The 24,595-nt window shown below is 45.1% G+C and overlaps 2 protein-coding genes across 7 annotated transcripts in view; one reads left to right on the top strand and one right to left on the bottom strand.

The window, feature by feature from the left end:
- Positions 1–14: 14 nt before the first annotated feature.
- Positions 15–17,064, top strand: NKIRAS1 (NFKB inhibitor interacting Ras like 1). The gene is made up of 5 exons (XM_030228656.2): positions 15–95; positions 1,129–1,224; positions 1,932–2,056; positions 9,566–9,807; positions 12,553–17,064. The coding sequence occupies exons 3-5, from the start codon at positions 1,963–1,965 to the stop codon at positions 12,790–12,792; spliced, it is 576 nt and encodes a 191-aa protein (XP_030084516.1). The 5' UTR covers positions 15–95; positions 1,129–1,224; positions 1,932–1,962; the 3' UTR covers positions 12,793–17,064.
- UBE2E1 (ubiquitin conjugating enzyme E2 E1) overlaps positions 16,662–24,595 on the bottom strand; it is a 45,667-nt gene continuing 37,733 nt past the window's right edge. For all 6 annotated transcript variants that reach the window (XM_009086112.4, XM_018909594.3, XM_030228642.2 and 3 more), the window contains exons 5-6: positions 18,540–18,687; positions 16,662–17,602 (exon numbers count right to left, since the gene is read on the bottom strand). In XM_009086112.4, coding sequence (XP_009084360.2) covers positions 17,505–17,602; positions 18,540–18,687 — 246 coding nt within the window. In that variant the 3' untranslated portion in view covers positions 16,662–17,504. The remainder of the gene's footprint in view (positions 17,603–18,539; positions 18,688–24,595) is intronic.

Raw genomic sequence — 24,595 nt, 5'->3', positions numbered from 1 at the left:
GCCCGGCCCGGCCCGGCCCCCCGCGCCCGCCAATGGGCGGCGGGGGCGGGCCCCGCGCGGGTCCGTGGGGCCGGCCGGCACGGCTGTCTGTCCAGGTGCGCGCTCGCGGCGGGGGGGCGGCCCCGGGGGCGCGCTCGGGGGCTGGGGGCGCGCTCCGGGGCCAGGGCACTGGGTCACGGCCCGCCCGGGGGCTGCACCTGGGGCAGGGCCTTGGCGAGATGGGGCATTCCCCGAGACACCCCCACTCCCCAGCCCCCATGAGACACCCCCCCCCCCACCCAGGTCCGGGATTGGGGTGGGACTTTACTTAAAACCCTGAAAAGAAGCCTTTAAAAATCTCTCTAAAATATATATATATTTTTAAATCTTGAGATTATGAGGAACGGCTGAGAGAGCTGGGTTTGTTCCGTGTCGAGAAGAGGAGGCTCGGGGGAAACCTCATCCCTCTCTACAACTCCCTGAAAGGAGAATGTAGTGAGGTGGGGGCCGGTCTCCTCTACTGTGACTGCACTGAGAGGACCAGAGGCCTTCAGCTGAGACAGGGGAAACTCAGATTAGGTATTAGAAGTAAATTTTTCACTGTTCGGCATCAGAATAGGTTGCCCAGGGAGGTTGTGGAATTACCATCCCTGGAGGGGTTTAAATGGCATCTGGATTTGGTGCTGGATGATGTGGTTTAGTGGTTTGGTGGTTACAGTGGTAGTTCTGGGCAGATGTTTTGACTGGATGATCTTAAAGGTCTCTTCCAACCTAATTCTGTTCTATTCTAAATAATAAACGCTAAGGAAAAAAAAAAAAAACAAACCCTAAAGCTAATCCTAAAACCTTTTCAGTGGAGGGTAGGGAGAGGGTACCATGGGGTGCCTAGTTCTGTAGACCCTGGCTTTACCCACTGATTTGCTCCTGTCCCTGCTCCCCTCCCTCCTGCACAGCCCAGGTTGGATGGGGCGTTGAGCAACCTGGTCTGGTTGGTGTCATCCTACCCTTGGCAGGGGGCTGGAAGGAGAGGACCTTGAAGCTGCCTTCCAACCCAAGCCATTCTATGGTTCTATGAGTTAGGCTTTCCCAGCCTGCAAGTCCTTTCTGCCTCCCTATCAGCAGCTACAGGATGACCTTTCTGTTTTTCAGTGTATGCTTTTCAGAGCACCCTGGCTTGTGAAGCATTACCTGGTTAAACTGGAATTGAGGCAGGACAACGCCAGCCCCTCCTGGTCTCCAGAAAAGGTACTCTTCAGCTCTCTCTGTGGGAAATGGCCCCAAACAGCAAACTGAGTCAGGGCCTGCTGCCCTGCCATGGCTCACTGGCAGAGGGAAGTGCCCCAAGCTGCTGGATGCCTCCTGCTAGAACCAACCCCCACCCATCAAACTGCTTCAGAGCCGACCAAAAATACCTGCTTTCTGCATTTGCTTTCCTGTGCTTCTGCCTTCTAACTCTCCTGTTTTGTAGTTCCTGGTCCATAAAAGCTAGAAACTTTCTTGTGAGCAGAATAAAAGGGAAGGAACCACCATTTTCTTGCATTTCCAGAAGCCATCCTGGTACCATGAGATACCATCAAGCCCACTGCAAACCCAGGAAGCCTGATAATGCCATGCACACACATGCCAACAAACACAGCCCCTGCCCCGGGGGCGTGCATGCTCCAGCGCTCCCAGTCTCCCCAAACCTGACAGGACAAGTGTTGAGGCTGCAGGCAAGCATCAGCACCACTGGCAGCAGCCTAAAACCTGAAAAAATGGTGTGGGAGGAAACTCTAGTCCTAAAAATATCAGTCGCTGGCAGGCGCTGGGAGGGAGCTGTGTCCCTGCTGCTTCACGCTTTGCCTTGCGCCTTCCGTGGGCTCGGCTCCCGCCCGTGCCCATCCCCATCCCCATCCCCATCCCCATCCCCATCCCTGGCCGTGCCGGACTCACAGCCTCCCCTGTCTGCACAGGGCTCTGCCGTGGAACCGGCCCTCGGGAAGCATGGGAAAGGGCTACAAGGTGGTGGTTTGTGGAATGGCCTCAGTGGGAAAGACTGCGATTTTGGAGCAGCTTCTCTATGGAAAGCACACTGTCGGTGAGACATTTTTATTTCTGGGGGGAGGTAGTTTCCTTTTCTAGCATCTTGGTCGGTGTGGGCCCCAAAACACCAATAATGGAGGACTGCAAACTGCGCTGAGGTGAAGGAGGAAATTAATATGGTTTTCTGGCATCTCTGAGCTGTTCTTAAAATTCATAGTCCCTTGCTTACAGATTTTTAAAAGAGTCATGGAGAAGAACCCGTTCCATGATGTTCCCAGTAATAAAACACAAGAATGTTTAAAAAGAAACAAACACTGAAAGTAGGTGATGTGCCTGCTGCGTATTTACAAAAGAAATATCTCGTTCCCTGAAAGATGCCGTAGACGCCTGAAAAATAAATGGCTGTCACATGATTGAGTGTAGACGCTGTTTAGACTTTTGTTTCATCTTCTTAAAGCTTTATTTTGCTTGGTTTTGGCTAACATTTAATCAAAGCTCTGGAAAGAAAAATAGCTCAGCTTTAGGTTCCGCATTCTATGCTGAGTTTTGAAGGCCAAGTGTCTCTGCTCTCTAAGAAATCCCCATGGGGAAAACAGACTTGACAGAGGAACAGAGGATGCCTGATATTTGCTGTGCACAAAAGAAAGGGAACAAAGGCAGAGCCTGCAGTTTCCCTCTGTTTCCACATTTGGCTTTGAAAGGAAGGGCAATGATCATCAGGCTGACAAATTATTCCTGCCTCACCTAGAAACAAGGGGTGGCACCAGAAGATGTTAAGTCACTTTGCATTTTTTTCTTGAGCCAGTAAATTGGACATAGGGATAAGTTGTTGGATAAACACAAGGATTTCTAGCATGGTGCTTTGCAGCACTGCACCTTTAAAATGTGTGGATGGGAGGAATTTGCTGGCAAAGTGTGATACAGAACTGTGTGCTAATACCCGTGTTTAAAAGGAGGATTTCCTCTAATGTTGCAGCAACATCTGTTTCCAGCATCCTACTGAGCGCTAGGCACGTAGCCCCCGTGTAGCTTTCAACGTGAAGGCTGCAAAGCTTTGCAGGCTGAAGGTTTTTCCCTTTGCTACCCACCTGCCTCTCCTCTGTGGCGGGCTGGGTGACTGTCAGAGACACCCAAGCAGCATGAGCAAGGCCACATTACTTAAATCGTATTGCCTTGCATTAATTCCTGCCTGCTATTAGCAACCCCGGCAGGAAGGATATTCGGGTGTTGCTGATCAGAGGAGCTATTTATGGAGCCAGCCATGTACATGATTATACAACGTCACGGACACTGGCTGACATAACCAGAGGGAGGCCTCGTGCCTGGGGTTTAGCCATGGGTGTCCCTCTGTCACTCCCAAATGCTCTGCTCCAGCTTGGCCATAGAGCAACGCAGACCTTGCCCCTGCCCCCCCTGCGCTTAAAAGGATAATTTTTCCTTGCCTGCAGCTCTGCACTTATTTTTTGGAGTTACTGGTAAGGGAAGGAACAGCTGATAGCAGATGGGGAGCGCAAGGGGAGAAAGAAGAATGTAGTTTCCTGTTTTCTGTGATTTTGGTCAAATCATATTCCTAAGACATTCAGAGAAAGAGGGCAAGTAGCAGAGACAAGATGAAGATATGGAGAGGGTCGTTATGGAGCTGCTGCACTCCCAAGAGATGAGTGGTCATGGCCCAGCAATTTTGGTATCCCTTACATAGGCCATCAGGCACATTTGAGAGGAGGGACCTGTAAGCTGGTGCTTTTGGCAGTCCTGCTGAGTGGTCACCATCCTCCCTGCCTCTTCCTCAGCACACAGGCAGCTGTGGCAGGAGGTGCCTGGAATTTGGGTTGGTGGAAATGGTTCCCAGAAAACTTTCAGCTACTGTTCCACTCTGTATTGATTTAACTGCTGAATTGCAGGGGCAGGATGCCATTGTGAGAATCTCACTACACAAGGACAGAATTTGAGGAATGGTGGGTCTTTGCTCCTTAGCTGAGCTGCTTTAAACTGCACAATGGTGCTACCATTGCAGGGGTGGCCCTTCCACACCTGAAACATGATTACAGGATCCTGATCCTCATTTCCTAAAGCTTGTGAGCTCCAGAAAGCTGATATGTACATCTTGGCTGCTGGCCTTTTTGGCCGGAGGCAAGAAGGGACTAGTGTGTTTGCTGAAAGCCTGTCTGTTCAGAGCCAACCAGCAAGGCAGCTCACCAGGCATGGCAACACGGACACAAGCTGTTTCAAAACCTGTGCTTCCTGACTGACGTCAGGAGCAGCTCTGCGGCCACTCCAAGGGCCCAGGAGCCGTGGGGAGGGTGGCTGAGCCAACAGGGGGAGTCTTTCCGTTCTGATGGCAGGCACATCCCCCTCTCAATGACAAGAGGCACGCTAGAACTTGGTTGGAGGCTCAGAGCACAGGGTCTGCTGCCATTCGCCAAGGTGTCGCAGCCACTGTCACGAGGGTCTCCTCCTGGCTGTAAATCAGCCACAAGTCTGTCAATGCTCACGTGCCTCCTGTTGACTTTCCTGTAAAAAGGAGTGGTGGCACAGCTGGTGTCAGGGAGGTGATTAGAGTCCTTGGAGGTTTCACGCTGCTATGTAAAGCCCTTGGCTTTGAGCCCGTGCTCCTGGCTGTGTGCTTGGTGATGGTGCTGTAAACCCAGTTGTACTTTCTTTTCCTAGAAAAACAAGCACCTTCAGGTCTCCCTGGCTTGTCATGGGTGAAGTCCCTAAGTGTCATGTTACTTACTTGGTCAGCAGCTAACACTCTTTGCAAAGTCACTGATTGCTTGAGGTCAGAGAGGAAAAACTACTCAGGATGGAGGAATACCCCCAAAAAGGACTATCTGTGTCCCTGTAGCGTGTGAGCAACGATGTCTGGTATTGGATTTTGTGCTAGGCTTTAAACTGCAAGGGAATTTACCTTGTGTCCCAAGATGGGAAGGGAGAGGACAAATAGATGAGAGATGCACTCAGAGCCTTGTAAAATAATGTAGCTATTGCAAGGCACTGTTGCCAAACTAGTACAAGGTATTAGAAAAAACCCAAAAGGAAATGTTTGAAATGGGTGCAGATTTAGCATTGAGTCATGTAGGAACTATATCACATAGGTCAGGGCAAATAGCTGCTAAGCACTGCACATGTGTATGTGGTACATATACAGGCACAGCAGTGTGTCCAGGTGGCCAAGAAGGCTGATGGCAGCCTGGCCTCTATCAGAAATGGTGTGACCAGCAGGGCCAGGGCAGTGCTCATCACTGACAAGGCAGCACCTTGAATCCTGTGTTCAGTTTTAGGCTCCTCTCTACGAGAAAGGGACTGGGGTGGGTCCAGAGAAGGAAAATTAAGCTGATGAAGGGAAGGGTCTGCTGCACTACTGTGATGAGGAGCAGCTGAGGGAGCTGGGAGTGTTCTGCCCAGAGAAAAGGAGGCTCCAAAGAGGGACCTTTTGCTCTCTGTAGCTACCTGTCAGGAGGGTGTAGCCAGGTGGGGGTCAGTCTCTGTCCCAAGTAACAAACAACAAGACAAGAGGAAATGGCCTCAAATTCTGCCAGGGCAGGTTTAGATGGAATATTAGAAAAAATTAGGGAAAGGGTGTTCAGGCATTGGAGTAGGCTGCCCAGGGAAGTGGTGGAATCACCATTCCTGGAAGTGTTCAAAAACCAGATATGGCACTTGGAGACATGGCTGAGTGATGGGCTTGGCAGTGCTGATTGAACAGTTTGACTTGATGATCTTGGAAATGTTTTTCAGCCTTAACTATTCTATGATTTGGGATTGCCTGGTACCTGGGATGATCTCTTTTTTTGTGACTTAAGTGTTGTGTTCATCCAAATCCTCCACCTTGCTGTCCTGAAGAAAGAGGGGCCAGTCTTATCTCCTCAGTCATGAAAAGGGTCCTTGACTATCAGCAGGAGATTGTCCCACTAAGTACCTGTGGTACCTGGCACTGCTTGGTACCTCTTGACCAGGCTAGCAGGAGACTTGCTGGCTTAGCTTTGGTAAAGGACATGTCTGTAAAGAAGATGGGTATTTTTCCTTAAACAGTGTTCCTGTTCAGTGATGATGCAGAAGGGAGTCTTTCTTCTGCCTTTAAAATATTTCTGGCCTTTCAGACTATAGTAAAACTTATCAGCTCAACAGGAGGAGATGAGAACTCTCCCTTGTAAAAAACTTATCTCTGCCTCCTGGCTGTGTACTCCTGGCTGTGTACATAGCTGGTATGGTCATGTTATTCATAGGCAGCTGCTTCAGATCCTCTTACTAGCTAGGAATGAAAACACCATATATTACTGTGGTGGAAGCCATAATGAGAGAAATTGCCTCACTTGTTCCAGCTGGAGGGATTTGGGGTTTTGGCTTACACACTTTGGATGTGGAGGCTAATTGACCTAATTATGCATTCATAGAATCATAGAATGGTTTGTGTTGGAAGGGACCTTAAAGATCATCTCCTTCCAACCCTCTTGCCATGGGCAGAGATACCTTTTTACATCTTCACTTCTTAAATTAAAACTGCCTGGTGATAGAGTTGCAGTCAGCTTTGTATTTTAGAAATAGATGAAAATGGAACTGAATATATGTAACAGAAGGTCAAAACCTGGCTATTTGTTGGTGGGACCAGTACTTCCCTAGGAGCTAAATCTAAACGGATCAGCTCCTCTTGAGGTTTGTCCAGCTCTTTCCCAAGTCAGGGATCCTCTGATACACTGTCTTTTGAGATCTAAATAAGAAAAGCCTATTATTCCGCAGTTTACAAACATAAGGAATAGCAGGTTTTAGGAGCTCTTTGCTGAATTCCTCTGGAAAAGGGGGAAAAGGAATTACCCAAGAAATCTTCAAAAGTACTCAAAAATTTGTACTGCATTAATGTTCAAGATCCAACTGGGAACTTTTGAATTTCCATCCCTCTTGAAATTTTGATTTACTTAGGTATTTGCAGTTTATCTGCTGTGCCTAGCCTAAGTGTGCAGTATTCATGAGTATATTAAACCTTTTCTTTTCCTCATTGGGAAGCCACAAGGGGTTGGAACAACACCCAGTTATGACTGAGGCTTCCCGTTGCAGTTCCTCTGTGGCAGCAGTCGGTAAAAAACAAAGACCTTTCTGCCTCTCCTAAGATTTACACTGGCTAAGTAGGTGCTAGAGAGCGGCATTACTTCTGTCTATTCCTCCTTTCCCTCTCCAAATTTTTTTATATCTTCAGTTTTCAAAGGAAGCATGATGTTGTGATCCTGTTAGTTCCCTTTCACCCCTCCACTTCTGAACCTGAAAGATGGCCCACTGCAGCGCTCTGCTCCATGGAAAAACTAGTCAAGCTGTCAGCAGTCTGCAGGACAGTAACTTCCCAACGCAAGCTGCCCTCGCCCACCCAGGCAGAGGTGGTGGAAGGATGCCTGGGGATGCCAGTGAAGGGAAGGAGAATCAGGATCTTTGTGGCAGGGAGGATGGGATGGTGCCAGCATCTTTCTAGGACACTGACTAGTGTTGCTTCTCTTACAACAACTTGCCTGACCCATTTTTGAATGGAGACCTAGGAAGTGTTTGAATGGGATGATACTAACAAGAAGTGTAAATGTCATTGTCAGCAAGATACAGCTGGTACATGGTCTGGGCTTTAGGAGCCAGCCCTAGAATAAGGTGGGACAGGTATTTCTAAAAATTGTCTATGTTTATTTGGGAAACAACTTGCATATACTCCCTCTCCCAGTGCATGTAGGTGAAATTTCACCTCTGGAATCTGATACTGGTGCATAAATTTCAAGTCTCTCCTAAGTGCCTCCCCCTATTTCACATCGAAATTTGTTGCTCTATTCTGCTGAGTTAAGTCCCAGGTCTTAAATTTTCATCTTTGTTTTTAAATAGGATGTTAAAAGACACACTTTTCACTGCTGCTTTTAATGCCATTAGGAAGAGATTGTCACAGGATAACAAGGATATATTAGAGGCTGTTGGATTACAGCATTTAGAGGATGAAAAACTGTACAATATTATTTGTTGCTTTTAAAAAAACAAAATGTAGGTACTTATGGTTCCTTTCTTCTTGCCAAAGCCATGTTTACTGATGCTAGACATTTCCTTGACCTGTCTGTACAATGCAGCAAGGCAGAGCAAGAATATAGTGCTGTGTCCAAACAACAGTGCTGTCTCCAGAAAGGGCTTTGTTACTACCTCAGTCTTTAAAAGTGACCCTTTGACACATTCTACAATCACACAGGATGCATTTGTGCTTCCTCGTTTCATTAACCTTTGCTTTGTCCTTCTGTTCTTAGTTTTGCTCCCCCACATTAGCGTGGCTATATTTGGAGGCAAGATAAATTAAATCTTTGGAAACCTAATAAGAGTTTGATCTATGAAGACTGCACAGAGAGGGGCAAAAAGAACAGCTTGTGCCACTTTCCTGCACAGGAATGCTGCATACATCACGGGAAACCATCAGCGTGGGTGGAATGCTTTAGCTTGTTTGTCAGTGTGAAGTGTTTTGAATAGTGTCATTGAATATAGCAAAATCCTTATTTTCATAGGCCAGATAATCCCTTGTGTTTTCTTAAACAATACACTAAAAATGGTCCCTTTTTGGCAGACAAAGAGAATAAAGCAGGACTCATTATTGTAGTCCTGCAGCAGCAAACAATTGTATATAGGAGTGCAGTGGAGGCAAAAATGTGGGTTGCAGAGGGCTTATAGGAAAGTGGCCCAGCTACACTATACATAGATTGTTTCAACCTGTAACCTTATGCACCTGCATCCAGGGGGAACACAAAGCTAAGGGGATTGATGTGTTTTCAGGTTTGGCTTAGGAAAAAAGAATTTAATTAGTTCAAAGCAAGCTGCCTTCATTTACTGTGTGGAAAGGAGGAGGGAAGGAGGGCCAGGATTCAGAGAGTCAGGGTGGAACAGGTGATACATATATGAAAGGTTGATACCTTGTGCATGCTCTCACCTTGCAGTAAATGAACTTGTTCTTATTAGCAAATCTGAGTCATTTAAATCCTTAGGGGATGGAAAAAGCTCACTGTGTATTTGAGTGAATGTAGCACGGAACTTTGGTAGCCTGCAAACATCCCCTTCCCAACTAACCAATTCAATTTCATGTATTGGTTAGTTGTACCACTAATACACATTCATTTCCAGAAGAATTCCTTTGGCTCCTGCTTCTGCAGTATGATCCAGCTCATTATGAGGCAAAAAATTAGGCTTAAGATGTTAGTACTTGACTATCTGGTGTTCCCTGGCTGTTGTTCCAAAAGGGTATGTTTGGGCAGGCTCGTTTTGCAGCATGTTTGGCACAGAAGTGGTGCAACTGGGTGGTTGGAGTTTGGAAAACTTGGGAGGAGAGCATATATCTTATCCTATTCGGAACATGCATGTTGCATAGATTAATTTTACAGGCATAATCATGTGCTTACATATTAATGTATTTACAGTGTCACTATTGGAAACAGCTAGTGCAGTCATCTATGAATACAGCCCTCCATGGAGATGCCAGGCAAGGTCAAGGCCTGGCCAAGTCACTCTGTAATTCTTATAGTGAGGCTGTACTTGGAGCAGCGGAACATTCCCGCTTGTTTTCCAACAGGCTTAGAAGAGGGTGCCACAATGGAAGATGTGTATTTGGCATCGGTGGAGACAGACCGAGGCGTGAAGGAACAGTTGCGGCTTTATGACACCAGGGGTCTGCAGGAGGGCGTGGAATTGCCCAAACACTATTTCTCTGTGGCTGACGGCTTCGTCCTGGTGTACGCTGTGACCAGCCTCGAGGCGTTCCAGAGAGTCGAGCTGCTCAAAAAGGAGATCGATGTCTTCAGGGACAAAAAGGAGGTAAATGCATGCTTGGCTAAACGCTGTAGCAGTGGTAGGAAGTTAAGGTCGCAAAGCCCAGCTTTTGTTTCTGTACAAAGGAAAACAGCAAAAAGGAGGCCTTCACATGCCAGGGAAGCTTAATTCACATGCCATGCAGGTCATGCAAAAGAATGCTTTTTTTTTTTCCTCCTTATTTCCTCTACTACAGCTAAAATTGAGTCAGCTGAATGCACCAGCCAGGACACTTATGACTAATAAAACATATGGTCTACAGCAGTGCAGCTCATGTTTTTCTAGATATTGTACAGGGGAAGTCAAGTGCATAGAATAATGTAACGAAGGGCATTATCTTTGTTTGTTTTGTATTCATGTACTTGATGGCTTACAAACTAGTGTAATTGACAATGGGTCTCCCAGACATTAGTCAATTGGCAAAGCAGCTTTAATGTATTTTAACAACCATATTGAATCAATTCAATTGTGTGAAATGACTACTCTATTTTCCCTTAGAAAGCAGCTAGTGTTTTCAGCTGACAGCGTTCCAGCTTAGCTAAACAAATATAACTTGCATGTGGCATTAGCATTACGGCTTTTCCTACAGTATCTATATTCTAGAGTAGTTTTCCCTGTTAAATGTCTTTAGCCTACAGCTTTCCAAATGCCTGTTTTATGCTGTTTAAAAGGAAAAAAAAATGCATGCAGAATTAATTGGATAATGGTAGGGAGAGACTTTGCAAAAATGTAACTTGTTTTGTACTGACAGCACACAGGGTGGTAGAGGAAGGCAGGCTCAAGTTTGATGGCAGATGAATGTGCAGTCACAGGAGAGGTATGTTAGGTGGTAGGGCTGGTGTGAGCTGCAGACTGTCACGTATATCAGGGATGCAAGTGTCAAGCATAACTCCCCTGAAGGGCAAGGAAAGGTGGACAAGCAGGAAATTTTTCCCAGGCACTGTGTTTTGTGATGGCCCTGATTTGGTACTATACAGCATGTTGTAATGCAGAGGGAGTCACAGCCCCAACAGGATCTGCGTCCTGCTCATCTGTGTTACCTGTCAGAACTCTTCTCTCTCATTACATGCAGGTATTTTAGAAAAAAAACCAATTTGCTTATCCTTTTGGAGAGCTTAAAATTGTGATTCTGACTGAGGATAACATGGTTAAAAAGTCGTGGCCACAGTCAGATGGATAAAATAGTTTTCATTCCTATGACTTCCATAAAAAATTGGCTTTAAGGTGTACAAGGTGAGATCAGGAGTCCCTTAAGGTAAATTGTTAATCAGCAGATTAATGACTCTGTGACTTAAAGTCTGGGCTCTGCTAAAATGAATTCTTTACTGAATTGGGGATGTATCTCCACACATGGTGCTTCTGAGCTGGCAGAACTTCAACTCTTTGAGTGGCACAGTCCCCTGTTGTGTGGCAGATGACAGAAAGCACTGATGGCTGGTTCCTTGCCTCTGCTGGCTGTGGGGGCTCTCCAGCACGCACCTTAAAGCCTGGCCAAATTTTATACTAAATAGAGGTTTTGTTCTGTTACACTGACAGAGCTTTGCCATAGCTAAAATTCAGCTGGAGCATGCAGTAAATACACATGAAGATTATAGCTTCTTTCAAAGCCTTCACAGAGGGGGGAAAAAACCCCTAAGCAGCATTTTTCCAAACACCCTGGACTGCTGTAGAAAAGAAAGGAAGTCTCAGACCTCACAGGAACATGACAAACATCTCTAGCTGGAAAGAGGCAGAAGGCATTCTGGAGTTAGCCTGAACAGGAAAGAGCAAGCAAGTGTGGCCACAGCAAAGCCCACAAATCATCGTCAAGCTTTGTCAAACCACTAGTAGAGATGAAAACAGAGTTTGACTAAGGACCTTGAACTAAAAAAGTAGGCATGGTTTCCCCCTAAGAGCTGGTGCTGGTAAAACATTTTTAGAGAACAGTTAACTTAAAATAAGAAGAAGCAGTAGCTTCACATGGTCAGCACTGCATTTGGCACTTCCTAGAGCTGAAGCACTGGGAAGGCTTCATGTACCTACTGAGCTGGCCAGGCTGGACTGTCTGGGTAATAGTGACACAAGTCACTTGATGGATCCTTACAACTGCAGATCTGATACAGATGTGCTGCTCTTGAAACTGCTCCCCAGAAGACACTGCTGGTGCTTATCTGCCCCTCTCAGCACTGTCCCCTTCAGCCCTGGGGCTGGGCAGCCAGCAGGGCTGAGCTGGGAGAGGGGCCCCATAGCCCAGCCTGCCCAGGCTGCTGGCACGGTTGGCTTTATTTATATTGTGGAATGGGGCTTGGGCAAGAAACAAACTGGGCAAAATCCACCACTGTGGGATCCAGGCTTTCTCTGCTGTTGTGCATTTTTTCATCTCTCAAGCATCTGCTGCTGTGACCTACTCAGATGTCATGCTCTTATCATTTGTCTAGGGCAGCTCAATTGCCAAGTAAGTGGAGAATGGGGCTGTTTAACTTTGGTTCTCTTGGCTATTGCTTCCCTTCAAGCAATCATTGGGGGCGGGGAGTGGGGTGGCAAGAAGGGGAAGTCCTGCATATCCTATGATTAAACAAGCTTCCAACCCATAAGTAGATGAGGCTAATTAAAATCCTAGACCCTGATATTCCATTCTACATCCATCTTACATTGTGCCAGTGCTAAGTTAGAGAACAAGACTGAACTGTGTTGCTACTTGTTCACTGTTTAAAAGGATGGTGACTGGTGGATGATTTTGGTATAAAGCTCTCCCTCTTGTTTGGTTTGTAGGTTGCAGTTATTGTCTTGGGGAACAAAACTGACCTCCTGGACCAAAGGCAAGTGGAAACAGAAGCAGCACAGCAATGGGCAAGGGCTGAGAAAGTGAGACTGTGGGAAGTGACTGTGACTGATCGCAAAACACTGCTTGAACCCTTCACCTTCTTAGCTAGCAAACTGTCCCAGTCCCAGAACAAATCAACATTTCCCTTGCCTGGAAGGAAGAGCAAAGGGAATAACTGTGAAAACTAGACTAGCTTAGCATTGTCTCCTGCTGCCAGGTCACAGTCTAAGTCTTTTTTGTGCCATACGCTCCTTGCAGTTTCACTTAAAGCAATAATATCATTCAGCAATAAAATCAGCAAGCTTATAGCTAAGAGGTATCCTTCCTTCTCATAGACTTAGCTTGGAAAAGCTGCTGGTGGTAGAAGCCTCAAAAAGCACTTTAGGAGAGCAGTTATTTTGCAGCCAGGGTTATGAAGGAGGAAGGGATAGATGGATACCTCTCTAGCAGGGGCTTTTACTATGCCTGGATACAGCCATGTTGAAGGACAAATCAACAAGCTTACCAGTATATAATCCCTCTGCAGATCTATAGCCTGTAGTCACAAAAAGTATTAGCTGCAATAAAGCATTCCATTTGGAAAGGTGATATATTTGAAATGGCAACAGTTCTTTTACCTTGACCTTAAAGAGGGCCACAGGGCTTTTTGATGCTGCAAAAGGCTGAGATCAGTGTCTTGGTGTAGGAGAAGGATATGGAGCAGGAGGAACAATTATCAGATTTAGCCACTGATGTTTTGCTAGTTTTCTTGGGGTTTTTTTGGAAGAAAAAAACCCCAAGAAAATCACAAAAAAACCACCCCCCACATCTTATGGGAAATGCCCCAACATGAACCTTGTCAACAAAGTCTAGTAAGCAGTGCTTTCAGGTCAGGAATTAATTTGTAGAAACCAGAACAGCTCTCAGAGCTCATTGATGGAACAACAACCTAAGGACAACATAGCTGTGGGCTTGTTCCAGTAGGTCCACTACAAATCCCATAGGTGTCCCACATTCCCACAGGTGGTCATTTTACTGAGAATTATAGGGATCGATTTTGTGTGCAGGAGGTATTGCTGGGCTCTGCTTAGGGCTCGCTTACCTGGCTGCTCAGGCAAGCAATCCACCCTCCCTAGGCCAGGTAGCAGCTGGTACAAAGCTCTGTATGATTCTGCAGGTGGGGCTAAGGAGGGTAGGAGGCTGCCTGCCTTTTTGGAGCTGGGCAAATGCCCAGCAATACCTGTACAAATGGCCCTGGTCTCCATGCTCTGCACATGGTCTGGCTGCATGTGTTCTGTTTGACTCGATGCTGGCAAACCTGTGTGCTGCAGGAATCTGCTGTCCCAGGCCAGCCTGGCACAAAACTGAACAAAAGGGGATATACAGAGTGACAGAATGAGCAATTTTTCTCAGAGACAGGGGCCAGTTTTGGCATCTAACAACCTCCTCTACTAATTGATGCTAGCTTTTCTTTATATTTGAAGGCAAGAGCAGGGAGAGGGAGTGAAGTACCCAGTTTCTGCATTTTCCACTAAATTAATCCTCTTTTGAACAAACACTGAGAATTTCACTGTGAATCAGCAAAACCACAAGCATTATTTGCACTGTCATATCATAACTGCTAAATAGTGTGCTTAATGATCACAATTAAGCTCATAGTATTGCTCTTCCTGAATACTGATTAATAAAGCCTGTCAGCATTACTAAAGTCTGTCAACATTATTAATGTCAGAGCAGCAGTACACTTCACTAAAAATTAAACAGGAATCCCTACCATTATAATGAAGGTAGACGAAACTGTTTATGTGCTTTGCTCAATATAGTTTGAATTGCTGTGGCCAAGGAGTAAGATAAGACAGCAATTATGAATGAGCAAGCTCTTGTAATGCCCTGCTAGGAACATACAATTGTTTCCACACTGCAGCTGAGTAAGCACGATAGCACGACCTCCCCGCACCTAGCCAGTAAGAGTCATTGTCCCCAGCAGGATGACACTCCCTCCTCACTCATTTCCTACTGAGCACACGTGTACTCCAGGCTTCTCCCTACCCAGAAGACTGTATCTGCCTGCATGCTTGGGAAGTGGAGGTGACTTCAGAGCAGCAGTGGTTCACCTCCTCGCTGCAACCTCTTACCAAGGAATGGGTCATGTTCCTCTTCTTCAGCTCTGCAGAACCCCTCTGGAAGGGACTAGAATCAGCCTTGGATCAATCAAAATAAGTGAAGATGTCTACTCACAACACATCGCTAAAGCTGACCCCTGAGCCAAGGGAGTGCAGGTTGACAAGTCAGAATGAACTTAAAATGCCTAGAGATGGAAAGAATGGGGATGACTGGTTCCTGTGCAGCTCTGCATGCTGCAGACTCGGTGCCAATTCTTCTGCCAAGACTGATGTCACCTGTAGGCTGCCAGAGCTGTGCAGTGCAAGTGCACTTGCTCCACTGGACTCCCAGGACTTGACAGTGTTTTAAGACAGGCAAGAGAAACAGTATCTTCTAAATGACTAAGGCCATTTTTCCAAATAGGCTACATAAAGGCAAACACATTTTCTTTGATTTGGCTAAATGCAGAGTTTAAATAATTCGAGGCATTCAGTTAAAAAAGAAAATCACCACCCACTGTTTTCTTTCATAAACTTACTCTGATGTTTTTCTAAATATTATAGTGTTTTACTGAGAAGTGATGGAAAATCTAGTGTCTCCTCTGCAAATGATATGCACACGGTGGCTGGTATTGAGTAAAAATGAAACTTGCTGTAGTGGAGTTTTACGCAGGGTGAATAAGCAAAGTACAGAGTATAACATAGTACCTAATGTGCAGAACATTTATTTTGTTCTTCCTGTTCCACTGACACAAACCATGTTCTAGGTCACTGGGATCATTTACCTTCTGCAAAACCAGAGTCCCTTCATAAGATAATGGAGAAAACTTCTTATAAAGAAGAAAAACAAAATAGTAAACGGAACCACCTTTCTCTGTTCCTCTAAAGCATCTACCCTGCTGAATAAACACTGTACAAATCACTCGCCCTCACCAGTTACAACAGTTAATTCGATGTGTCCTGGTGGCACAAAGAAAGGAGCTGGCAAAAAACTACTGAGATTAAGCCATTTACCTCTTTACTCTGTAGAGGAGAAGGAAAGATTACCAGAGATGCTCCTAGTGTGATGTAGCTATGTACCAAACAGGTAAACAGCTGAGGGAGCTCGTACACCAATCATGCACCGTGTCAAATGACGGCAGTTCAGCCGATGAGGGTACAGTGCTACTACCCACCCAGCGAGGGAAAGGACACCTCTGATTAACAGATTACTTTGGACCAAGTTAGATTTGCTCTGTATCTAGACAGCAAGAGAAGTATGTAAATGAAATACATACAGAATTTATTTTAAAGTACCAAACCAAATCCCAGAGTGCAGATGACCACCCAGCACTCACAAGAATGTCGCAAGGTGAAGCACTCGCCATGAAAAATGAATCTGTGCTTCCGGCCCTTACCTTAAGGGAGTGGTCAGAAATGCCACATCCACAATGAACTGCCCTGTTGCTACACACCTCAATACAAACACTATGTCTCTAGGAGATAATCTTTATAGGCAGTTAAAGCATGTACAGATACTCCTTTATGGTGTTGTCTGCTACCTTACCAGGACACGATTCCTTCTCTTCCAGATGTGAATAGACCACTCCACCAGAAAAGCATCAAGACATTCTTTTCTTCCTTTTACTTCCTGCCTCTTTCCCTTCCAGATAGCTTACACTTTTCTGGTTGTACTTTCAAACAACATGCCAGTCCTGCAGAGCTAACACTGTGAAAACTTAAGCAAAAAAGTAACTATTGTGGACTCAGTGGCAAGTTACCTCCTCATGGCCAGGTCCCTGCAGAACAACTAGTGAACAGTTGTAAAGGTCTTATGCTGTCATTCACTGTATGGTTGTCTAGAACTGTCTTCCTAAAATAGCAGCAGTCAGTGCACTCGCCTGCAGATCTCCCTTGTCCTTAACCACAGCATAAATCCTCCAAAGCTTACAGAGATACCATTCTGGCAAAATGACAAAGCAAGGGACTGAGCAAAAATCTTTTCTTCCTTTTTTTTTTTTAAACATCTTTTTATTAGCACAGTAACAAATGCAGACTTAAGTAGCCCACAACATACAACCAATCCACTGAGTGACTCCTATTCCACACCTTACAGTTAAACAGCTTAAGGTATTTCACTACAGGTTACTATAAGTCCTGATTAAACCCTTTATTCTTTTCACAAAGATAGATTGGTTTATAAAATAATACATTAACTACTTCTCATTTCATATATGAGGCCATATATCTACCTCTCCATATCACAGATCATGAGATGACAGTCTTTAAAAAGGATTTGTTAAATACCAATGTGCCCTCCATAGGGAAAAACAATCTCAACATCTTTTTACAAAAAAAAAAAAAAAAAAAAAAACCAAAAAAACAAAAGAAAAAAGGAAACTCAACCCAGAACAAAATAAATCCCTCAAACCCAAACAAACAAAAAGCAAAAACAGTGTGTAGAGTCTTGAAAGGAGTTTTACATAAATGTCAACCTATGTACCTGTACAAAATTAAGCTGTTTTAATCTTTTACATATTGCAAGCAAACTGAAAACCAAAGAAGTCTAAGAAGTTTACATTCTTCTCGGTACTATATGTGAGCTAATATTGCTGAACTAATTACAGTCTTAAAGTATGCTATTCCGAATCCTAGCTGTCTACTGTAGCAAGATACCTTAAGTTACAACAACAAAATCTTAGGAAATAAAAGACTGAATAAAATCTGTTATAGAAATACCCTACTCTTTACCAGCACCCTCCCACCCCCCACCCCTTCAAAATCATAAGCAGCTCTTTCCATCACAGACAAATAATGTAAGAGTTTGACGAAAATCCAATTTATGTAGCGTATCTTTTGGTCCATTGTCTGGCCATTCTGTCATGCTCTGCTCTGTTAGTCATATACTGAGTGGCAATGCTTCCAACCAGGGGGTCAGCTGAAAAGGAAACACACCGCTTTTTTCAGACAAGTTACCCAATGAAAGCTTTTAAATAAAGCTTAAGTGTAAATTTCATACAAGGCAAACACACAGGTAAGGTACACTGTAACAACCTAAACATACTGAATTGATGATCTGTATCTTCTCTGATTTTGTGTATTTATGGTGACGTGCTAATCTGTAATTTAATAGTGTGAAATGCCAATAAAGTTTTAAAAAGTTTAAGGCACAACAATCAGTCATATTTTGCATTACTGAGGGTTCTCATCAATTCATGCATTTCAGGTTTATTTTATTCCTTCTAAGAGTGCCTGAGATAGTCACGCTAAGTGTACTTGTAACAATGTAAAGCTGCCTTCTAGGAAAGATAAAATCTCAAGAAGGGGTTTAGTACATCAAGTTTAGTACATAGTGAAATCTGGTCTTTCTCTCCTCTTTAGACATATAAAATTGTAACCTGTAAAATTACTTTGGAAATGAAGACATATTCCTCTTAACCTGTGTGGACAGTGGGTGGGTTAGAGCAGCAGTGATGACCACTTGTGGCATAACTGGCCACTTCTTTTAAAGGGATGATGGAAAGTAAAAGGTCAACCCCCCCCCCCCCCCGTTTTCAGAGCTGTTTGTGGCTCTTCAAGCTCCATTACTGAATTACTGTAGCCCTTCAGACCAGCAAAGGCTGTGTTTGGAAGGGGAAGGAGTTTTCATGTGCAGGAGGATCGCTTGTTTCCCCATGGGTCAGGTCAGCCTGAGGAGCAGTGAACAGCAGGCTGGTAAGGGATATCTCCCTCCACCGCCTCCAGCCCCTCTCTGACTGTCCTGGAGAGGGAAATGTGCTCCACTGGAGGCATGAGCTGAGCTGGCCATACCAAGGGAGTGAGGAGGGCCACATTGTTTAGGTGCTGGGAGGAATGCAAGGCGCAGGTGGACTTACCGGGGTTACAGTCTGTGAGGAGGGAGCAGATGGAGAGGAGAACTTTAGAAATGGTTAACGCTGGACTCCAGTTGTCTTTTAAAATGTCCAGGCAGATGACGCCTTGGCTGTTAATGTTGCAGTGATAGATCCTTGTCCGGAACGTTACCTGCAAGAGAGGGGTGTGAGCGGGTGTGTTCGGGTGCCACAGGCTGTGGGGAGGGACAGGACAGCAGCCCCGAGGGAGGCAGCGGAGCAGCGCCCGGGCGCGCCGGGCTGACCCACGCCGGGCTCCCCGCGCCGCCGCCGCCCTCTCGCGGCGGAAACGAGAAAGAGCCGGATTTAGAGCAGAAATGAGCAACAGCCTCAGGAGCCGACTTCCACGGTCAACACAAAACCCAGGCCGCGCTGGGTTTCATTTCTTTTTCACACCTTTTTTTTTTTTTTTTTTTTTTTTTTTTTTTTGTTCCCAGTGACAAAAGGGCCCAGGGCCTTAACACCAGAATTTTTGTCCTTCTGGACTCTCAAGGATTTGTAAAATCCTCCAGACAGGCCAAGGCACTTGGAATCACAGTTTCCATCACTTCTAAGAGGCTCAGCAATAGGAGAAGATAGTCAGATCTACTTATTTTCACGATGTGACCAAGCTAGGCAGCTTGCCACAGAAGCTATCTGAAAGAGAAACACAAGCACCAGGAGCCGTGCTCAGAACACCACAGGACCTGCAGAGAGGCCTTACCCTGACAGAGTAACAGCGACAGTAAATTTGGTGCGATTTGCATGGATTAGGATTATGAGCATGAATAATTAGGATGAGGAATATGAGCTGGTGAGTTCATGTCCTAAATCTTCAAAATTTGTCAGCTATCTACACCTAGAAATTTTATTGTCTGTTTAGAGGTCACAGGAATATTTGTAAAACATACTTAGCACTGGTGTGTTCTTGTCATACCACACACTTACCTTCTCTCAAGATGGGTCCAGCCCACACATAAAACTTGCCAGTCAATCCTCATTTTTTCTACTGCCTTTCTGATGGAAAAAATTTGCTTGTGACCCTCGCTCTCACAGGCTTGGGGAGAAGGCACGAGGTGGGATGACAGCTACAGAAGCCTGGTGACTGGCATGTCCCCGTGCACTGAATCCATGCAGTGTTTCCAAGAATGCTCCCAATGCACAGAGCACATGGGCTATTTTTGGACTTGCAAAAGCGGTTACTTGTCACACAGGAGACACCCACACTGCATGCTTGGGGAGATTTTACGCTTTACTTCTTGCGAGCTGCTTGGATTTTGGATTAAAACAGGAAGCAAACAAAGGAAACCCCAAATCCCTGCACATTTGAACATTATGGGGGAAAGAGCAGAACGACTGCAAGACAGCAGAGATGTGTTACCCTCCCACACCTTCTGCAAAAAGCTGCCACTCCAAAACTAAACTCCAGATGCTTTCTACCTAGGGAGCCTTGGAGGTATAGCAGACAAGAAGCCTAAATGACCTTTGTTTCCCAGATCATCTAATCTTCGGAGGAAAGGCAGCAATTACTCCCTGCAGTCATGTGGAAGTCCACGTGCACCAGCCTGAGTAGAGGGCGGATCTGCCTCTGCTGTACCTGCCCCAACCCACACTGTTCAGGGCAAAACACATTTGTGGCATTTGCAGCTGCTAGCTATGGCTCTGCAGGGTTCCTGAGCAGCCCTCAGCCCAGCCCTGCTGCTCTCTCAGTATTTCTGTGTTTGACCTGCACCTTTGGGCTCCTTCCAAGAAGGTTTCTAACTGTAAGCGAGGTAACCATTTGGACAGTTTAAACACTTCCAGAAGGGGAAGCATGGAGTATTTCCAAGCTGATACAATAAGGACCAAATTAACATAGGTCAACAGTTCTAATTTGTAAAGACAGAAAGTTGTTAATCCTGATTCTCATCACAAAAGCTAAATACTCTGTAGACAGTCTCTCAGTCCAGTTGACTAATAACTGATAACAAAGCATGAATGCTGTTTGTCTTTAAGAGTAAGGTTTTATTTTTATGTTATTTTTCATGAAGGAGGGGAAAGTGAAAATGAAAGAAGACTCCCATATACTGGCAGAAGAGCCTGGTTTTTTAATATACCTTAAGATACAATCTTTAAAGGATATATCTATGGCACTGAAAGCAGTTTTCTCCAGTTAGAGGAACTCTACCAAGCACTGTGGAAAAAAAATCTAAATTTGTTTTCACTTTAGCAGCAACTCAGAACTAGGATGGTGTTAGACACGTGTAGTCCAGCTGTTTGCCATTTAAGATTTTAGCTGATGGCACAAAACCCAGCAGTGCAGGGAAAGCAAATGGAACTGGAAGAGGGAGAAACTGGAGGCCCACTTGAAAACAAACAAAAATATTTAAAGTAAATGCTCATTACACCCTTAAGAGGAAAAATAACCCCTCACATCAACCTAGTACATTCAGACCAAAATCAAAAGAAACTGAGTTACTTGGAAGGTAGTGAAGAGAACAGCATGTGGAATAGCAGAAAAATATAGTGTAACTGAACAATCCTTTGGAAATGTCCCACCTGAGATTACATTAATGCAGTAAGTACATGGAGTTAAGCACAGCTTTTGAAAAGACATAAAGGAAGCTAATCTCAACCTTACCCTGAAGTGATAGCAGAGGTTAATTTACACAAGCAGCAGAATAGGAGTGGGTGGAAGGAAGTGGTTAGAGGTTATTAATACAAATGATCAAAGCACACACCCCAGGTCAACACAAGCTACTGTTTTCACCTCAGTAAATGAAATCAAACCAAACAATAATGTAACTCTTAGGAAAAGGTCCATTGTAATAGTACTAATACTGAACTCTTCAAGTCTAATTATACTTGTTTACTGGATTCTTCTAAATCCAGGCACACCCAGCATGTGCCTGACTCATTTGCTATCTGAAACACAGGCAAAACCAGAATACAACAGAAAATGAGAAAACATAAAAAGCAGAGAACAGATTAGCACTAACATTTTCAAGGTGTTGTATAGAATGCTCAATTAAAAGCGAGAGAACTCCATTATACATATTTAGGACATGAGAGAGTATCTGTCCCTGTATCAGATTTCTCCCACTGAAGTTCCTTGTACCATGCAACGCATTTCCAAGTCAAATTTTAAGACCTTTCATTTCTCCAACCTCAAGCACAGTAGTGCAGCCCCTCTTAATATCCTCACCGAAATCTAAATATCACTTCTAGCACAGTCTTTTGGCTCTCCTACAGTAACATCCTCTCCAAAAACATTTACTCCAACATACTGAATCAAGCCCTCAACCGGAGCTAGACCCAGTCCTCAAAGGCTACACCTGTATATCCTTCATCACACACGTCTAAGATGCTCATCAATCACACAGCATTTATCAGTGTTTATGCCTCAACACCTTCTCTCACATATTCCTGAGGGCTTGGAAGCTTGCCAGGATGACCATTTTCACCTAATTTTATTTAAGAAAGTAAATCTTTTAATGGCATTTTAGTTTCAGGTTATGAAATGTGTTCAACTACACGCACTTCACCACTGGCAGCCCACCACAGCAGGAACTGTCCTCACAGAAGTTACCAAAGACTCACAGAGGCTTTCTTCCACTGGTCTTACAAGGCCTGCCAAGGAAGATTCAAGGGTTGCAAGTCCTTTTTCCTTACAGAGCTTCATCTTTTCAGGATCCAGGCTTTTAAAATGACATTCTACTCTATTTTAACATGACTCTACTGTTCTGTGCATGCTTATTATCAAAGTGATATACACGGGGTTTTGTTTCAACTGGCTGTTTCCTATTTCTTGCCCTAAAAGGCACTTACAGGAAGGCTACTGTAATTACATTAGCCTACCACTTAAACATGATCCACAGACAGTATTTACTCTCTACTGCAAGTAGCTGGACAGTTTGTAATAAAAAAAATAACAGCAATAAAGCAGTAGCGATATGATAATGGTATTTTCCACATTACCACTGATTAACACCAGTGTAGATTTTAATACAGGAGCAGCTTTGGTTCTCAAAGGATGGTTCTTCATTTCAACCTGAAGTGCCCAAGTAGAAAAAGTGTGTTCTATTACAGCAGCACCATGCTTTCTCCTATATATCATCTCAATGAGACTGAAGTTACACGTATTTTACTTCCATGTCTACATGTGGTTTGTAAACTGACTTGGACTTTGCTAGATTAAAAACTCTATTTAAATGATACTGCTCCAATACAGTGAATCACCACTAAACTCACCTTTTAAAGCCTCAGAAAGTGGTACCTATCTGTTTGGTGTTTTAATCCCAACCTTCTTTGCATCTGGGTGAGGGTTTAGATGCAAAAATAAAGACAAAGCGAACTCAGTCAGAAGCACTGAGCAGAAAGCAGGGCTGAGCTGGAATGACATAACTGGTTTTTTGGTTCTGCATGAGAGAACTTGGCATACAGGGCTGGCTCAGTAGCTCTGGCAGTTACAGCATAGTCTTGCAAGGCATCCTACTTGACCCATGAAGCAGCATGGTGGGAACACATCTGAGAGCAAGGGCTGCAACTCTTGCTGGGCCATTTGTACCAGGACCCTGCCCGTGGCAGACACTTCTACCCAGATGAAGCTGCTGAAGGGAGAGGCTGCAGAGTGGATCTCAGACTGCAGGCAGTGTCAAGACCTTTCTCCTGAGCAGGACAGCCAGCAGGCCTGACTGCAAAAGGTGCTGCCCAGGTGGAAAACCTCCTGCAGCAGCTGGCTGAGCTGTAGGAGGCAGTGAGAGAAGCATGCGTGGCATAAGGGCTGCTGAGGAGGAGCTAGACAGCTGGTTCCAAAATGCACTGGACCCACATCCTATGGCCAAACAGCCAGAAACTCCCAACAGCATACAGGGAAGGGAGGGGAGCCAATAATGCAGAAGAATTGAAGCTTGCCATGGCAAGGATCTGCAGGAAGAGACTTGCCCCCAAAGACTGAGGTGTCCCCACAGAACCACTTTGCTGCTCTGAGACTGGAAACACCCATCCTATCAGAAAAGGCACTAAAGCCAAAGAAGACAGTCCTGGGAGTGACAAGAAAGGACTCTGGAGCATGGATAGCTTTTTTCATCAATCCGCCTGGTCAAAGGGAAAGGGCTCAAAAGGGCTAGTCAAATCTAGCAAACCAACAAATGGTTATGGGACTGGTGCCACAGCTGGGGGTTTGGCTACTTAGACCACAGGACTTGCCTTGGGAAACCTGGTCTGCTGGGCACTGATGGGCACTGGTCTGATGGGATCCACCTGTCAGATAAGGGGAAGGAGCCTGCATGGATGAACAAGGAGCTCCTGAACACACTCAAACACACACAGGAACTGTACAGGAAGTTGAAGCAAGGATAGGCAGCCTAGGAGGAACAGAGAGAGGTGGGCCTGTGAACTCATGAAGTTCAATGAGCCCATGTGCAAGGTCTTTGTACCTGTGTCTGGCAATCACAAGCACTTGTGAGACCCCACCTGAAGCGTGGAATCCAGCTCTGGGGCCCCCAGAGCGAGAAGGAAATGGACCTGTTGGACTGAGTCCAGAAGAGGACTCAAGACAATCAAAAGGCTGGAGCACCTCTCCTATGAAGAGAGGTTGAGAGAGTTGGGCTTGTTCAGCCTGGAGAGGAGAAGGTTCTAGAGAGACTTTAGAGCAGCCTTTCAATACCTAAAGTGGCCCACAGGAGAGCTGGAGAGGGACTCTCTATAAGGGCATGGACAAGGAGTCATGGCCTTAAAATGAAAATGGGTTAATTCAGATGAGATATTAGGAAAAAATCCCTTATTGTGAGAATGGTGAGGCACTAAACAGGTTGCTCAGAAAAGTTGTGGATGCTCTATCTCTGGAAATGTTCAAGGCCATGTTGAATAGGGCTTTCAGTAACATGGTCTAGTGGAAGGTATATCTTCCCACAGCAAGGAGCTTGGAACTAGATGGTCTTTAGGCTGCTTCCAACCCAAACCACTCCAGGATTCTATGATGAATCAGAACAACCTTGGGCTGATAAATGCTTCTGACCTGTAGTATATAAAGCAAAGCTGTAACAAAGTACACATGGAAAACAAAAGATCCCTCTAATAAA

The sequence above is a fragment of the Serinus canaria genome, chromosome 2 (genome assembly GCF_022539315.1).
Source record: "Serinus canaria isolate serCan28SL12 chromosome 2, serCan2020, whole genome shotgun sequence".
Classification (NCBI taxonomy): Eukaryota; Metazoa; Chordata; class Aves; order Passeriformes; family Fringillidae; genus Serinus; species Serinus canaria.
Note: the sequence above shows the minus strand (reverse complement) of the source record. Positions and strands in the feature narration are given on the sequence as shown.

What these genes read in the sequence shown, in the direction of transcription:
- NKIRAS1 (XM_030228656.2), top strand. Translation starts at nt 1,963, where the DNA reads ATGGGAAAGGGCTACAAGGTGGTGGTTTGTGGAATGGCCTCAGTGGGA. An exon ending in CTATGGAAAGCACACTGTCG is followed by an intron (nt 2,057 to 9,565) that starts GTGAGACATTTT and finishes GTTTTCCAACAG; the next exon opens with GCTTAGAAGAGGGTGCCACA. An exon ending in TCTTCAGGGACAAAAAGGAG is followed by an intron (nt 9,808 to 12,552) that starts GTAAATGCATGC and finishes TTTGGTTTGTAG; the next exon opens with GTTGCAGTTATTGTCTTGGG.